A 15,755-nucleotide genomic window follows, 5' to 3' on the forward strand; every position below is an offset into this window, starting at 1 on the left:
TCGCTTCAACCCTTTAAATCAAACTGCTTCTTCATGAACCCAGTATAGTTTTCGGAGCCTCTGGTATTTCATATAAACATCTTGAGCTGTTCCCGAGTTCTGGTTTTCCGCTTGCTTTTCTACTTTCATCAGTTTGATGTTCTCAACTTCTTCATTACTTAGTCTGTTTTTAAAACTTAATTCGAGGGAACACAGTATGGTTCTCCTGATCACTCGGGTCAAGCAGGGGATTGCACAAGAGTGAAAAATAATAGTGATTAGTGCACCTCCAGCAATTATTAATGCCTTTTTCCACCATTCTCCTTTAAAAATGTTATCCCACCAATTGGTTTTAAATAATGGGGTCCACTGTTCCACAGGAACATGGGTTAGTTTCCTGATGTTGGTAGTTGTATTTTTAATAATATCATTATGATCGTCTATCCCTACACAACATTCTGATGAATTAAATTTTCCACATACAGCCTGTTCTTCTGCTATCTTCAGATAGCAGACAATCCAGTGTCAGTCTGTTCTGGTAAATCTTTGTTTTCATTTGTCAGGATTGGGGCAAGAGTAAGTCCAGGACAAAGGTGGACTGGCTGGAAACAATTTCCAACAATGCTTGTAACCAAATCATCCTGTTCAACAAATATATTGGGGCTCTATAGCCCCATGACCCATCTTGGGGCCAGCTGGCAGGGCCATAGGTAGCTCTAATTCTTTCTGGTGGCCATTCTTCCTCCTCCCACTTCTGTGCTCCCCCTATTTTTGTATATCCCTTTTCCTTCTTGTTAACTCATCATAAAGGGGTACTCCTAGATGTTGTCCTTCAGCCCAGGGAAGTAGGAAGAAGGATGGTTTTATGCTGTCTAGTGTGCAATTACCTACCCAGTCTTTCGGGAGTGCTACATAAGCAGTGCTTCCGCAAAGCCAAAAGAGACCTTCTGGGTCCCTCCAATATTGTGGTTGTTTCTCCAAATTAATACTGTTTTCACTCCAGAATTTGGGGACTGGGGATCACCTAAGAAGGGATTAGGTTCTCTGGTGATACATTCACATAATTTTTCTCTTTCAACAAATGAGCATCCCTGTTTCTGTTTTCTGGACCTGTATATATTTGATGACTTTGGAATCCACCATTGATGGGTATCATTAGACATATAGTATCTTTTACAATGTAGCTCACCTACATAAATTATGTGTTTGGAACCTCTCATCCATCTACGCTCTTTACCAATTACTTCTGACTTTAAGTTCCATGTTTCTTCTGGTCGCCTGTCTGGTCCAGGTTCCTCCTTTTCTGTGGAGACCCAGAAAGGCATTCCCAGTTAGGGAAAATGAGAGGCCTCCAGCCCTGTTCCCTCTCCCTGTCTGTCAGCCTTTCGGTCACTCCCACCCTGTTTCCCTGTTGGCTGCCGCTGAGCCCCTCGCACCCGGCCCTGCCGGCACAACAGCAACAGCAACACCAACACCAACACCAACACCAACACCAACACCAACACCAACACCAACACCAACACCAACACAAGCACGCCCAGCAACACAGCCGGGGACACAAACTCACTCAAAAAAGCAAAACGGTCATTGCCACAAAAGTTTTGGGAAGTGTCAAATGGTTTAATGTGAAAAATAGATACGGATTAATCACCTGAAATGATACCAAAGCAGATGTGGTTGTTCATCAGACTGAAATAAAAAACAATAACCTCAGAAAATGTCTCCACAGTGTAGGAGATGGAGAATTTGTGGAATTTTATGTAGTACAAGGGAGAAAAGGCCCCCAAACAGACAATGTTACAGGGCTGGTGGAGTCCCAGTGCAAGGAAACATTCACACACCGAACTGCAACTACTATCCACATCCTAAAAAACATTGTCCCTCACACAACAACCAAAGAGATAAAGCCCAAAGCCAACAGCCATCAAGTCACAGCAGCAATCCAAAAGCAAAGATAACATAAAACACCAATCAGCTGTCCTGCAACCTGAAGTCCATTCCTCTGTTTGCAAAACCTGCCAAACACTCCTTCAAATGCCTTCCCCCATTCCCTACTGCCTCCCTACTTCCCTTCCACTTTCCCCTTTTTTCATCCACAAAATAAGTCCTTTCAAAATTTCCCTAAATCCCATTACCCTTTCTTCATGTTCCTCCAAACTCCTACCCCCCTTTCCCTTCCATGGTCTCCCTCCCAGTCATGCTTCTCCTTACCTTTGCCACCCAGCTTCCAATCCCTTTTCCCAAAGTTCCTTTTAATACAAAGTGAGGCATGATATGGGGGGGGGGGGGGGGGGGGGGAAGGAAAATCTCCCAAGGTAACTACCTTTGTTTTTTATTCAAAATTAATTATTTCTATTTACAGTTTCAGCAGGTATTCCATCCCCATTCTACTTCCTACAAGCTCAATCACAGCTAAACCACATTGCTAACAGCCACCAGAGTGCCAGTCCATGCTGAAGAATCCTGTTACTGACTCAGTTTCCTGACAAGCCATACCAAGAAAACTTCACCTCTCTTCCTACCAGTTCCAAGATGCTTCAAAAATCTGTTCAGACATTAGAGACTCAAGAAATAGCTTGCATTTTGTAAATTGTTTTATGAAAACTTTTAATTATTTTTGTCATTTTGTGTTTTTTTAGTCACCTCAACCATTTAATTTTAAAACCTTTAAAAGAAACCTTCTTAATTAATAAAGAAAAGGGTAGTTGTGAAGACTCAAGGCATTTCTAATTAGGAGAAGCAAGCGCCTGTTGTATTCCCTAGGTCAACCCCATGCCCTACCCCTGACTGTCAGCCTTTCAGTCGCTCCCACCCTGTTTCCCTGTCCCCTGGTAATTGGTCCCTGATGCTCTCCCCACCCTGCTCATCCCATGTACTAAACCTAAAGTCCCACAAGCCCCTTAGCCTTTGTTCCCTGAACTTTGGATGGTGCACACATGTGGCTGAAATAAAACATCTCTGTAAAATTCCTGCAAAGGCCCTTCCTGCTTTTTTACTTGCTATCACCCCAAGCAACAACCAGATGCAACAATCTCTACCTCTGCCTTTATTCCTACCTGGAAGCAGGATTTGTCAGCAGGAGCTGCTCCAAGCTGGGAACGTGTCTGGCAGTGCTGATTCCCAGAGGCCTCTGTGTCCCGGGTGCAGCCGAGGCAGGAGCGGGTGGAAAGGCGCCGGCGCTGCTGCTGCTCTGCGCACTGAGCCCCGGCCGGGCAGGGCACGGCGCCCGCTGCGCTGCGGGTCCTTCTGCTGCCACAGCCCGGCACACCTGGGACAGGGTATCACCACCTGTGGCAAAACAGAGGGCTTTGTGGGGGCTGCATTGCTCTGCACACACCCAGGACACCTGTGGCACAGAGCTTTGGGCCCCCAAAAAGGTAAACCAGAGGGAACGGCTGGAAAAGATTTAATTTTCACCTTTCAATAGAAGTGCCTACAATGACAGTTACCCAGCAGGGCCCGATGCCCACTGCCAGCTCCGTGTGAGAAAGGAAGTGTTACTTTATTTCAGTGCTGGGTGCATGGGGAATCACTTTTCTAACACGTGCTCACTCAGAAATCTCACCTACTAGTTTGTAATCATGGAAGTAAAACACACTCATTACTTTGTTGAAACTCACAGGCTCATCATTATCCTGAATTACTTGACATGTTTCAATGACTACTCAGAAGTTATTGACAGGAGAGCAGGGGTCTCTTGAGGGTCTCTGCTGGTCATTTGGGGAACATCCCATTCCTCAAGTTCTCCTCTGATGGTCAAGAGCTTCCTCAAACCACTTTCTTTTCCTTGAATGCATTCCAGCTATCTTCTTAGAAGGGCCATGCTCTTTATTCTCAAAGCTAACATAGCCAGTTGCACACATTCATCACTGCATTGCAGGAAAAGAGGGCTCAACACTATCTGTTAAAGCTAAAGGAGTTCGTGATTTTTACAGTTAAACATATTCTCAACACCTTCATTCTCTGGGAACTGAAGAAAATAATTTTGTCAATGCAACTGGAAAATGCTTTTGCAGACTGAAACCACTATGTGTCTTTTATCCAGCAATTAAAAATAAAAACACAAATAGCCTACTGATACACTTCTGCTCCCTTCCAAATCAGTTCACTGTTCAAGAACAAGCCTCAGGCTCAGCCCCGATTCCCTCTGTGAGACATGAGGTAATATTTTGCTGCAGCCAAAAGTTTATTACAAAAAAAATGGAAGTTAATGGTTCGAGGTGTCATTATTTATGGTTTGGATCTGTTCCAGTTAATTTCTTGGGTGTTAGTGTGAGTGGAGAATAGAGCAGGGTTGAACAGCAGACCAAAAAGAAAATACAATAAGAGGGGAGAGGACAGACAGAAAAATAGGCAGTCAAGAGAAAATGTAAGTTTCTTGGTAGGTAGCCAATGGAAAAGGGGACAGGGATCACCCCCAGCCAGGAAAGGCAATAAAAAGATGCATTTTGTTGGAGTGTGTGTGTGTTCAGATTTTGGGGAAGGAACACACACACCCGGCTCTGCTGAATCTGTACTAAGAAATGGTTCTCTTTTGCTTTGATGAGTTTGTCCCCACTTAATTTTGTCCAAGAGTTGATTAATTTCTAAATCTCTCTCCCAGCAGCTCCGAGCTGCCTTGCACAGTGCTTGCTGTGCTCCAGAGAGCACACAGCAGGCTGGCCTGGTGCCCCGACTATTTCTGCACAACACTCTGCATTTCACACCTGTGCTGTGGCTCAGTGTAGAAGTGCAGGATTGCAGGCGCTTCCTGCCAGAGCTGTGTGAGGCACTGTGTGCGGCAGATGTGAGCTGGCAAGCTGCCAGTGCCTCCCGCTGGCCTGGGTCCCCTGGAGCAGTGCCGTGCCTGAAGGAGCTGCCCTGTGCTGGAGCCTGCGGAGCAGCCCGGCTCCCTCCCGCCGTGCCCAGAGTGCTGCACACGCTGCTGACCTTGCCAGGAGGGACAGGGCAGCCGGCACAAGGGCAGCAATGCTGAGCCAGGCCAGCAGCCCTGGGCTGCTGTTTGCCTTTCTCTGCTGCTGGGCAGCCTGCATGTGGCCAATGCCAGCAGCGTGTGCTGTGCCCAGCACGGCTGCGCTTCCCCTGGGCACCAGCCAGCTGCCAGTTTGGCTCTGGGAGCAGAGGATTCGCCCGGTGCCAGGAGGAGGCACCCAGGGCCGGGCTGCTGCCTCTGGCAGCTCCAAGGGCCTCCTTCCAGCCTGCCTCTGCCAGGCCCAGGCTGCTCCGGGCTCTGCCAGGGCTCTGCTGGAGCTCCAGCCTGGGCAAGGCGGGGCTCACTCTCCCCTCACAGTCACTGACAGCTCTGTACCACATCCTGGAGGCCTTTCAGAGCACCCCACTGATCTTTCTGCTTTCTCAGTTGATCAAAACTCTCCTCCAGCCAGAGATCGCACTTAGGGATGCAAATCCAAGAGGCAGGAACCCAAATGCTCTTGAGGCACATCTGAAGGCTGTCCCACTTGAGATGTACAAGACACGACACTCCGTAGTTCCCACAGCAGCAGCCAATTTTATCGAGTGCAGTTCCTTTCCATATGGTTTCCATATGGTTTTACAACACCTGTGCAGTTGCTCTAATTGGCTGAATTTGGTTACCACCCAGCGCATTTCCCAGTAGCTGCCTGTGTCCATGCTTGCCAGAGATTGGCTGGTATTGTTGGCATTTAAATCTCCCAGCTTTGAAATGCCTTCCTCCCAGGGATGTTTACCTCTTTTCCTTAATTACATAAATTGGTGGAATTATCATTTGGGTACCTATGACTATGAAGCCTCCAGGCCATCAGAGAAGGCCTGCATCTGCACAGGATGGCTTGGTGACCCCCCCTTCTCCTTTGGATTTGCCTGCAAATGTCACTGCCCTTTCTCCTTCAAATACAAGCACCATGGCTGGGCAAAAAACAGGCCAGTGGGCCATACTCCAAAGGCAGTGTGGTCTGGAGAGGAGAAATGAAGAAGAGCCTTCCCCACTTAGAAACCATACCAAATAAGCCATAAGTGTGACTTAGCTCCATTCAAAAACAACTGGCAATCCAGAAAGAAATGTTGAGTTTTCTGAATGAGTCAGAAGGAGGGAATCTTCCAAATGAGTTGAGGTTTGAGAAACATTCTTTATTTTTAATCCTGTTCTAGAGTCCTAATCCACAATTATTCTCCACAATCCTACTCTATGAAGATTGCAGAGTTAATGTCTTGACATGATCCTTACATTCTTGTCTTCTTCTTCCTCTTCTTCATTGAAATGATGAGCGGTGCCAGGGTTGACGCTGGCTTGGCTGATATTAAAAACTTATGCTGTTCACAGGAAAACAAACAAACAAACAATAAATCATGACTTTCCAAGTTCAGTGCTTCACAGGCTCAATTAGGATTGCCCTGGTTCATTGAAAGATGTAGGAGGACAACAGGGCCACCTGCACATCAACATTCATGTGCTCGACCTTGCCATCACAGGAAAACCTGGCCCAGAATCCCATTCATCTATTTATTCTGGTGTCTTCATCTTGCTGGAATTTTTGCCCTGGAAATGGTGCTTTCTCTCCTTGGTGTTTCTTTCTTTCAGGAAACTCCAAAGACTCACAAAGAGGTGCCTGTCTTTGAAAGACAGCCATCATGCTAATTTCCACAGGCAGACAGAGCAGTGTCTACCTTTCCATGCCCTGCCCCTCCTGTGCTGGATGGCACCTTCCTTCCTTCTCAGCAGGGACAGCCGAGTGGCACTGGGTCCTGCAGTTCCCTCTCTGCCACACAACCTGGCAGTAACCCTGGGGCAGTTCCTGTTTGCTTGACCATGCCAGGCAGCAGATGGGGCTGGGACAAGTCCCTCTCAGCTGTCCCTGTTTGTGTGGCAGAAACCTCTAGAGTGGAGTGGGGGTCACAAACCAGGGCCCCTCAGAGGCTCACAGAGAGCCTGCCACAGTCCCTCCTTCCCACAGCCAAATCTCTGACCCCTTGGCTGGGACTGGCTTCCTTGGGTTCTTCCACCACCATTTCACACCTCTGGACCCTGCATTGCTCTACTTCAGATCTTTTGCCATTAGATAAAACTAAACACACCACCAAATTACAAAACAGGGCAACAGAAATAGTGAGAGGACAGAGCACCTCTCTTCTGAGGACCGACTCACAGAGTTATACAGCTTGGAGAAGGATAGGCCCCAGGGAGACTTTCTTGACACTTTCCAAAACTTCAATGTGGCTTCTGAGGGAGTGTGAGACACCTTTTTTAACATGTCCAGTTACCAGAGGATGTGGGCTATCATTTTTAAACAAAAAGGGGATTGACTTAGAGTAGGTCGAAGGAAGAAATTGTTTACTAGGAGCATAGTGCAACACTGGCAAAAGTTGCTCCAAGAGCTGGTAGGTGCCCCATCCCTGGAAACATCCCAGATCAGGTGGGACAGGACTCTGAGCAACCTGATATTCTTAAAGATGTCCCTGCTCATTTCAGACTGGACCAGATGACTTTTACAACTCTCTGACAACTCAGCCCAATCTGGGATTCCTCTCTCTTTTCACTTGATCAGCACCAGGATTGGAGGTGGGGAGGAGGGGGACACATCTGATGCCTTGGACTTCAGTGCAGGAGGAGCCCATTCCTCAGACACTGTTTCACTGCAGCCCCTTTGCATTTTACCTGCAGGAGCTGCTTGGCAGACCAGCGCCGTGCCTTGTCTGTCTGCAGGCAGCAGCTCAGGAAGTCCCGCAGCAAAGGCGAGAAGAGCTTGGGCTGCCGCAGCTTTGGGGTCCCTCCTGTGGCTGTCAGGTGCTGAGCCTGGAGAAAAAGGAAACACGAGGCTCCACCTGCTTCTTCCCCATCTGTAACTGCTCTCCCAGATGCCATTGTTTGACCTCCACTCTGCACTGGCAGTTTCTGCCCTGGCAGAGAGGCAGAGATGACTTTCCTGTACCAGCAAAACACCCAAACCCCAAAGCAAACACAGTTTTTTCAAGATCCAAAGGATCTTGCCTTGGCAGCTGATTTCTTGACTGATCCAGTCAGTGGGAACTCCATCAGCAAAAACATTTCTTCTTTGAGGGTTCACACCAGCTTGACAGGCTATTTGGAAGAGGGACTTTTCTACATTAATTAACTTTACTATTTCCAAAGTTTATTACATGAAAGACATCACTGAAGTGCATGTTGGTCCCGTAAGCACAGCTGCCATAAACCAAAACTCATCAAGCTTTTTGTCCTGTTCTAGTAAACAATGGGAATTGGAAGAAATAAAGGAAATCCACCAGGTATTCCTCAGGTAAGAAAACAAACATTTGGAATCTCATATTCCACACAAACACATTAAGATGCACACACAAATGTATTGAAAGGAAAATGCCTGTTTGGGCACACAAAGAGGGAACACCTGCAGCTCTGTTTCCCAGCAATCTGAAAGTTTCAGCTTCTTTATGTGGCAAAAGGAAATCTTTCCATGGGTAAATGGGAAGAAGGAGAAGTGCTATCCCTATGGCAACCCTCTGCTCATTTGGATACTCCAGTCAATGCATTTATGGTGTGCCATTGCAGAAAATGCCTGGCAAGAAATGGGAGGTTTTGGAAGATTCTCCATGACACCAGGCTCCAGCCTGGTCTCCATAAAAATGTCCATCACAATCCTAACAGCTCAGTGCTGGTGGCACTGAAAGAGATGGTGAGCAAAGGCACTTTGTTATTTTCCTCCTCAACCCAGAGGAAAATTTCCAAGCCTAAAACAGCAAGCACACTCCGCTTGAGTAAAAATAATTATGGCAGCTTTCTTTCCTTCTCCCATACAGCCAGTGCTCACAAAAGGGGATTTATCCTGTGCCTCTGCAGCTGAGCTCAGCCACTGGACATGCTGAGGAGCTGAAATGCTCACTGTCATTAGAACTGTGCAAGCCAGGGATGGCCCAGCTCCTGCATAAAGGAGCACAGCACTGGCATCAACCACAGCCCTTGGATCCCAGCCACAGGCACCTGACTGCAGCTCATCAACTTGTTAAAGTCCCAAGAAACAGCCAGGGGCTTGGTGTGCAATTCTAGCTGCAGTCGGAGAAAAACACATCCTAAACATATCCAGTCAACCCAGAGACATGAAAGAATAATGAACACATGACTGAAAAGCCTGGAAGTTTCAAAGACACACAGGATTGGGAAAAGATGTTACAGTATGCAGAAAAATTGATGTGCTGTGGCTAGAAAAGGAAAAGGCAAGCAGAACTGTTTGGGCACTGCTTTGGTCTTTGTTTTTATCTCTTTTTCTTTTTGCTTTCTTACTTTTTCTATAAAATTGAACCTCAGAAGATTCAACCTCCGTTTTGAAGGATATTTGTCACATATCACATGTCTAATCATTTTAAAAAAGAAATTTTGCTTCCTTTAGAAACAGACCTCCAACATTATTTTAAAAGCAAATGAGAAAGTCAGGCATGGCTTGAGGAAAAAATTGCCGGTTGCTGAACTGGTTACCAGTCACTTCCCTTCTGATGCAACCAAAACTACAGCAGATGCTGATGTGCTGCAGGGACATTTTTGGAAAGAGATATTTGTTTGAAGTGGTGCCAGCAGATGGCAATGGGATTTTGTCCAGTGGCACACAGAACATGGAACAGGTGAGAAAGACAGATCACTAAGTATTTGCACCTTACCCAGACAGAAGTTTGGCTCTGGCAAGGAACTTCTCGTTCCACCATTTCAATGCCCACAATTCCTAGAGACCATATGTCCACTTTGGGACCATATGGCTGACCTGCCATGACCTCAGGTGCCATATATCCACAAGTGCCAGCCACTGAGCTCCGTCTGCTCTGCTCACGGGTGAGCTGAGCAAAGAGGCCAAAATCAGCTGTGGAGAAAACAACACACCATGAAAGCCAGCTCAAACTGGGAATCAAGCAAAAGAATTCCCCACTCTATGCCAAAGAATGTGCTGTTGATGAATCTCCTGGAGAACTGTTCATGCTCAATTTCCTTGGTGCTTTAGCCAAGGAAGGAGGGAGTTGACCACTTCCAAAAAACCCAGGTTTTTAAACGCTGCTCACAGCAGGGCCTTTACTCCCCTGAAGGTTGAGATTGGATCTCCCTCTCTCTAAAAGGGACACACACAGACCAACACCACTCTTGACTGCTTGTGGCTCCTCATCATACCTCTGTGCACATTCCAACTGCACCTCCAGCTCAAAGCAGGTGCCCCTGCACTCCCACCAGCACCATTTCTGGGGAGTTGGCCTTCACTCAAAGCAACCCCACACCCCACATCCCTGGAACACTGCCCTGACCAAGAATGTACTGACCCAGCTTGACAGAGCCATCGGTTCTGAGAAGGATGTTGCAGCTCTTCACATTCCGATGGATCACGTGGTTTATGTGAAGAAAATCCAGTCCTTGCAGGCACTGGGAAGGAAGACAGAAACAGGAGGGCAAAAAATAGTGATGTGAGTTCATCTCACAGGAAAGGAAACAACTCTAAATGATTCCTTTTCCAAGGAAATGAGGAGTAATGGCAGAACACAGAGCCACTGACAGGAAGAGCTGGCTGCTCCAACACCAGCAGAGCAGGATCTTTCTAGGGAAAGGCAAGTCAGCTTCTGAAAGAGTAACAGCAACTGCTGTTGTAGACTGTTCCCAAACCAGGCAGAATGACTTCTGGTGCAGTGGATGTGCTCTCCATGCAGAGGACAAACGAAGGTTTGTCAAGAAAGAAAACATCCGTTCCTTTAGTGTGGATTACTTTAGGGTGGTTCCATGACAAGGGTTTTATTGTTGGCCTCAGCACAGATATGAAAGCATCACATCAGTCACCTTTCAGAAGCAGACATTGTTTTGGGTGCACTATTATCCTTCTTGAGACCTGTGAGAAATGAGTCTCTCTTTTTTCTTTGCTATTCATTTCAAGTCTTGCCATCAGCACCTTTGCTTTTACAGGCAAGGAATGCAGTACAGACAGGCTCAAGGTAAACATTTAAAGAGGCAGGATGGAGAACAGCAAATGCAAACACAAGAGACAGAATGAATATACAATAGCAGGAGATCAGAGTGCAGGAATAGAGTAGAGTGAGTTCTGGGGCACTGGCAGACAATTCACATGAGATGCTTTTACTTTCCCATAGCATATTAGCAGCACAGAAACAAAGCTTGGCACATGAAATCTCTCCAGTTCTGAGCCCCAGTTTCCCAAGCCCTCGGAAGCACAGGTGGGATCCCTGACCTGCCGACTGATAGCTGCAATCTCTCCTTCAGACAGGAAGGTCTTTCTGATGAGATCGCTCAGAGTGCCTCCATCCATGTACTCCATAACCAGCCAGAGTTCCTCATCCAGAAGGTAGCTGAAAGAAGGAAACAAAAATGTGGATATGAATGTGCGTGGCTACATTGCTGTTTGAAAAAAACAAGGGTTGATTCTTGTTTCTGGGTCACTTTCTGACAAGGACAGATTAAAAGGAATAGACGTTTCCTCTAGGCTGTGCATTGTTTTCAGTGTCTGCAGTCTCAAGGATAAAGGTACAGCTGTAAAAAAGACGTGTTAGATGGCAGCAAGTGAAAATGCAGTTTAGTAACAGATAAACAACCTATCATACTGTGTGTTTCTGGAAAAAGAGCACCTAGTATTCCTGGCATGCACAGCAACGGAAAAGAGGAGACACAATCCAAGGGAAAGCCTTGTTAGTTTATCCCCGTGTAAGAAGACACTTGAAATAAATCAAGCCCCAAAACAATGAGGTGGAAGTGAACTTAGAGGCCATTGATTTATTAAGATACGGTTGATCCAGGTTTTTGAACAATTTTCAAATTACATGTGCCAGGGAAGACTCATGCAGACAAGTTGCACTCTCTTCCCATCCACTGAGGATGAGCAGAACAATAATAATTTACTAATAATTACCAGCTCTATTCTCTGCCAGTAACCAAAGTGGGTTTTTACCCTGCGTGTTTGCAGTTTGTAAACAAAGTCATGGGACACAAGCACAACTCACCAGTCTAAACAGCTGATCACGCTGGGATTCCTACACTTCTTCATGACTATGAGCCCATTGAATTTTAGTTCCTTCTTTCTCACTCCATGGAGATTTATTTTCTTTATGGCCACCTAAAATGGCATTGAAAATCAGAAACTTGAGAAGTTGGTGGAATGAGACCACAGCACACATGACGTGAGTGATTTTGCAATGACACAGCTCAGCTGAGCCAAAGTGCCTTGTGAAGACATTGCAGTAATTAGGAACTGACATTTCAACAGCCCATTTCTCTGCTCCCTTGGAGGCCAGTTTAAGAACATGTGGCCACTGATACTTTGCATTGTCCACTTGATAATAAAGATGTCTTAACTATAACCCACAAATCTCTGACCACATTCTCTGCTGCTCTGTCTGGGATTCAGAAGTAATCCCTGCCTTGGGACTCTATGGATACATCCTGGGCTACAAGCAGGGCTTAGGGCTTTTAGGCATGCCTTGCAGATCTCTCTCTATGTGCAGTTCCCAAGTGCAGCACTGCAGGTGGCTAAGGAACTACCAGGAACATTCAGATGTATTTGCTGGCAGCAGAAAATGAGAACACAGCTCTGAAGCTGTAGCCCCAAAGAGCAGTGAGATGCTCTAAGGCACCACCTTTGTTTCAGCAAGTGAGAGCGAGCGAGCGCGTCCTTCTCTCAAAGGATCCGCTGCCCTCCTCGCCTTCCTTCTGGCAGCTGAGAAGGACAAGGACTGTCCCAAGTGCAATTTGCAGGCTGGCAACAGTCTGTGCTTCTTGTGCCTTTACTGCAGAGCTCTACCCAAAGCTCCAGCCACAGCTCACACCAGAGGGGAAAGCCCTCAAGAGCTGCAGAGTCTGCGGGGGCTGTTGACATTTACCTCTCTGCCTGCTGCCTTGTCGATGGCCCTACAAACCTCTCCAAAAGTCCTAGAAACAAAACAAAGCAAAGAAAGGAGAAGCCATTTAGAATTTGGAGCGAAAGCTAGCCCAGACATGAGATCTCTCCTATAAGTGCCTAAAACCTGCAGGATGCAGGAGGGTCTGCCAGTGCATGGACACTGGGCCTGTTCCTGGAGTGTTGCGGTTTACTGCCTCAGCTCAAAACCAGAGCTCATTCTTTGATCTCAGGCTTCAGTTTCTACACTGTGCGGTTCTTTCCTGACCATGGACTATTTCCTTCAGCAAACTCTTGGAAAGAAATGTTCCTGAGAACTGTTATCTCACAGATATCATATCAAGTAGGTTGCTCTTTCAGGCAAGCAAGATCCTCCTCCTTTCATTAGCATGGTTGTAGAATTTGGAGCTATTCCAAAATGCTACGGAAATTAACACAGAGCTGTCCCACACTTGAGAGACAAGGAGATCTTCCAGGTCCTGTTCCTTGCTGCAGGTAAGACCTTGGAGGCATGGAGATGTCTTTGACAATGCTTTCTGACCACATTCACAAATTCTGACCAGTACTGAGAACTGGGACAATCTGACCCCACTGTCTGAATATGTCTGCAGTTTGCCTGACTTCACACTTGATAGACATTCTACCAGCAAATCCCCCGGCCCATGGTTGTGTAGAAGTAACTGTGGCTGGACTCACCCGCTGCCAATATTTTCCAGTTCAGTGTATTTTGTGACAGGATTTTCCATGTTCACTATTTTCCCTGAGGAAACAAAATGAAAGATGCTGACTTTATAGCAGGGATCTCAGCTTCCAGAAGATATAAAAGGCAGCCCCACTTTCTGGTCTCTGAACTCTTTTGTGGTTGGCTGGGAAATAACAACAACAATAACCAGACAGACAGCTCTGCAGCACAGATGGTCAGCACAGAGAGTGATTTTCTCCTCTGGGGAGTCCTAAATGTCCCTGTGACACCAAACTGAGGAGGAACATTTGGTACAGCTCTGCTGACACATGCACACAACACCCTGTCCCTCAGACAAGAGATACACAAGACCTACTCAGTAGCTGCAAGTACTTCTCCTCAGTGTCCTGTAGCTGAGCAGCAGCTGGGTCAGTGCTGGAGATGAACAAACTGCCCAGGCTCCTCTTCTCAGGCTGGGGAGCAAAGGCTCCTTTAGACAATGCTGCTGCTGCAGCAGGTTCAGGAACAGAGCCTGTGCAGATCTGAGACAAGCAATGAGTTTTGTGTCAGAAAGGTGGCTGGCAGAGATTATTTTGAGAACTCTTTTCAAATGCATGTCCTTAGGAAGATGTTGTCAACCACAGGAAGGGCTCTTAAACGGGTTTTTTCTGATGTCCACTTCTCAAACTGGATGGGTCAAAACCAAAGGCTAGTTTTACTTGAGTTCACAACCAGATTCATGTTCCATTTTTATGAATTTTCTGAAGGATGACTGCCACAATGACCATTCCACTTCCTTCCCAAGGGCTGCAGACACATTTGTTCAAACATCATACCTTTTCCCACCGAGTCCTCCTCTCCTGCACCATCTTTGGAACGTGCCCAAGCTGAAGCATCTCTGATTGGGACCATCCCCATGTGTCACACCGACAACGGGGTTTTTTGTTCCCAGTCATTTCCTGGAAGTATTTGCAGGCTGGCAGGTGAGATGTCAATATTTCCACCTCAAGTCAAAAAGAACAAAGCAGTCAGAGACTACAATTTGTCCCTGTTGGCCAAGAGTCATTGACTGTGAGGAAAGGCAGAGAATAGATTTACAAGGGCTACAGACGCTTGTTTCAATCCTCCACCTGGGTCACCATGTCCCATTGTAAAAATACCTCAAGAAACAAGGAGTGCAGTAACAGGCCAGCAGGAATCAATTTGAATCACTGCTGGCCAAAAGGCCAAAGGACTAGTCTCACTGTGCAGGGCAGATATTTGAGATTCAGCACTCCAGGAAATGTCCTTCAGAGTGGCTGAGACAGACCCTGCAGCAGGATGGCACTCAGAGGCATCACCCCACCCCCTGCTACTCTACAGTGGAAGGGCAAGAAGGGCAGAAAGCACCAGTTTGGTGACTGCAGTGGCTATTGTTGTTTCACTCACTTGCTTTTCTACAGCCTGAAGCAGAGGATCACATTTCTCTCTGATAATTTTTAATTCTTCCTCCAGCCTCTTCTTCTTTTCCTTCATCTTAGCTTCACTTTCCTGCAGCTCGGTGTCCAGCTGCTCCTTGAGGTTCTGTAAAATACCAGAGAAATATTTCTGGAATGGAGTGTCTGCCACTCTTGCACTCACCTGGTTTTGTTGATCGCCTCTCTGATGATGGGGATTTATTTCCTCTTTGACGCCTCTCATGTCCTCCTTGTGCTTTCTCTTCACTGACATGATGGGAACCTGAGCTTCAGGAAGCTCTGCTTGTGGCTCTGTCTTGATGTTCTGTAAATACAAATGCACAGCAAGTCACAGGGAGCTGCCACCAAGTTCAGATTTTTCCTCTTTCAGCCTCAAAATCAAACTCATTCTGCCATTTTTTTCTGCTTCCTTACCGACCTCTGCTTCCATTGCAACCTTCCCATCTCAGTGCTGATCTCTGCAGATTACAAGGCTCTGTGCTTTCAATGCCTGTAGGACTCCTGGCCTCAGTCCCAAGAGCTCTTTTTTATGCCCCTGTTCCTGCCCCTCACTCTGTCACCTGGTTGAGCCAGGCTTACCTGGCCATTCTCCTGTTGCTCTTCTACCTGCTGCCTGAGCTGCTCTTCCTGCTCTTTGACTGGGAACAGCTCTCCCTGAGTCTGGCACGCCACATCTGCTAAAGCAATCTGCTCATGCTCTCTCTCTAGAAGGGCCTGCACAGAAAGCAAGAAATGGTTTTCAACTTGCCAGAGAACATTTGTGGGCCAAGTGTCTAAGAGTGATGGGCTCACACGTTC

The 15,755-nt window shown here is 46.8% G+C and overlaps 1 protein-coding gene across 2 annotated transcripts in view; it reads right to left on the reverse strand.

The window, feature by feature from the left end:
- Positions 1-6,117: 6,117 nt before the first annotated feature.
- LOC306814913 (serine/threonine-protein kinase PAK 2-like) overlaps positions 6,118-15,755 on the reverse strand; it is a 47,047-nt gene continuing 37,409 nt past the window's right edge. The window contains exons 3-14 of one of the 2 annotated variants that reach the window (XM_079331428.1): positions 15,537-15,671; positions 14,929-15,261; positions 14,379-14,504; positions 13,877-13,964; positions 13,515-13,578; positions 12,802-12,850; positions 11,926-12,038; positions 11,160-11,277; positions 10,246-10,345; positions 9,601-9,797; positions 7,613-7,750; positions 6,118-6,270 (exon numbers count right to left, since the gene is read on the reverse strand). In XM_079331428.1, coding sequence (XP_079187554.1) covers positions 6,181-6,270; positions 7,613-7,750; positions 9,601-9,797; positions 10,246-10,345; positions 11,160-11,277; positions 11,926-12,038; positions 12,802-12,850; positions 13,515-13,578; positions 13,877-13,964; positions 14,379-14,504; positions 14,929-15,261; positions 15,537-15,671 — 1,551 coding nt within the window. In that variant the 3' untranslated portion in view covers positions 6,118-6,180. Of the gene's footprint in view, positions 6,271-7,612; positions 7,751-9,600; positions 9,798-10,245; positions 10,346-11,159; positions 11,278-11,925; positions 12,039-12,801; positions 12,851-13,514; positions 13,579-13,876; positions 14,043-14,336; positions 14,505-14,928; positions 15,262-15,536; positions 15,672-15,755 lie in introns of both variants that reach the window. The other variant, XM_079331427.1, reaches the window with a different exon arrangement.

This window comes from Erithacus rubecula (genome assembly GCF_903797595.1).
Source record: "Erithacus rubecula genome assembly, contig: SUPER_Z_unloc_3, whole genome shotgun sequence".
Lineage (NCBI taxonomy): Eukaryota > Metazoa > Chordata > Aves > Passeriformes > Muscicapidae > Erithacus > Erithacus rubecula.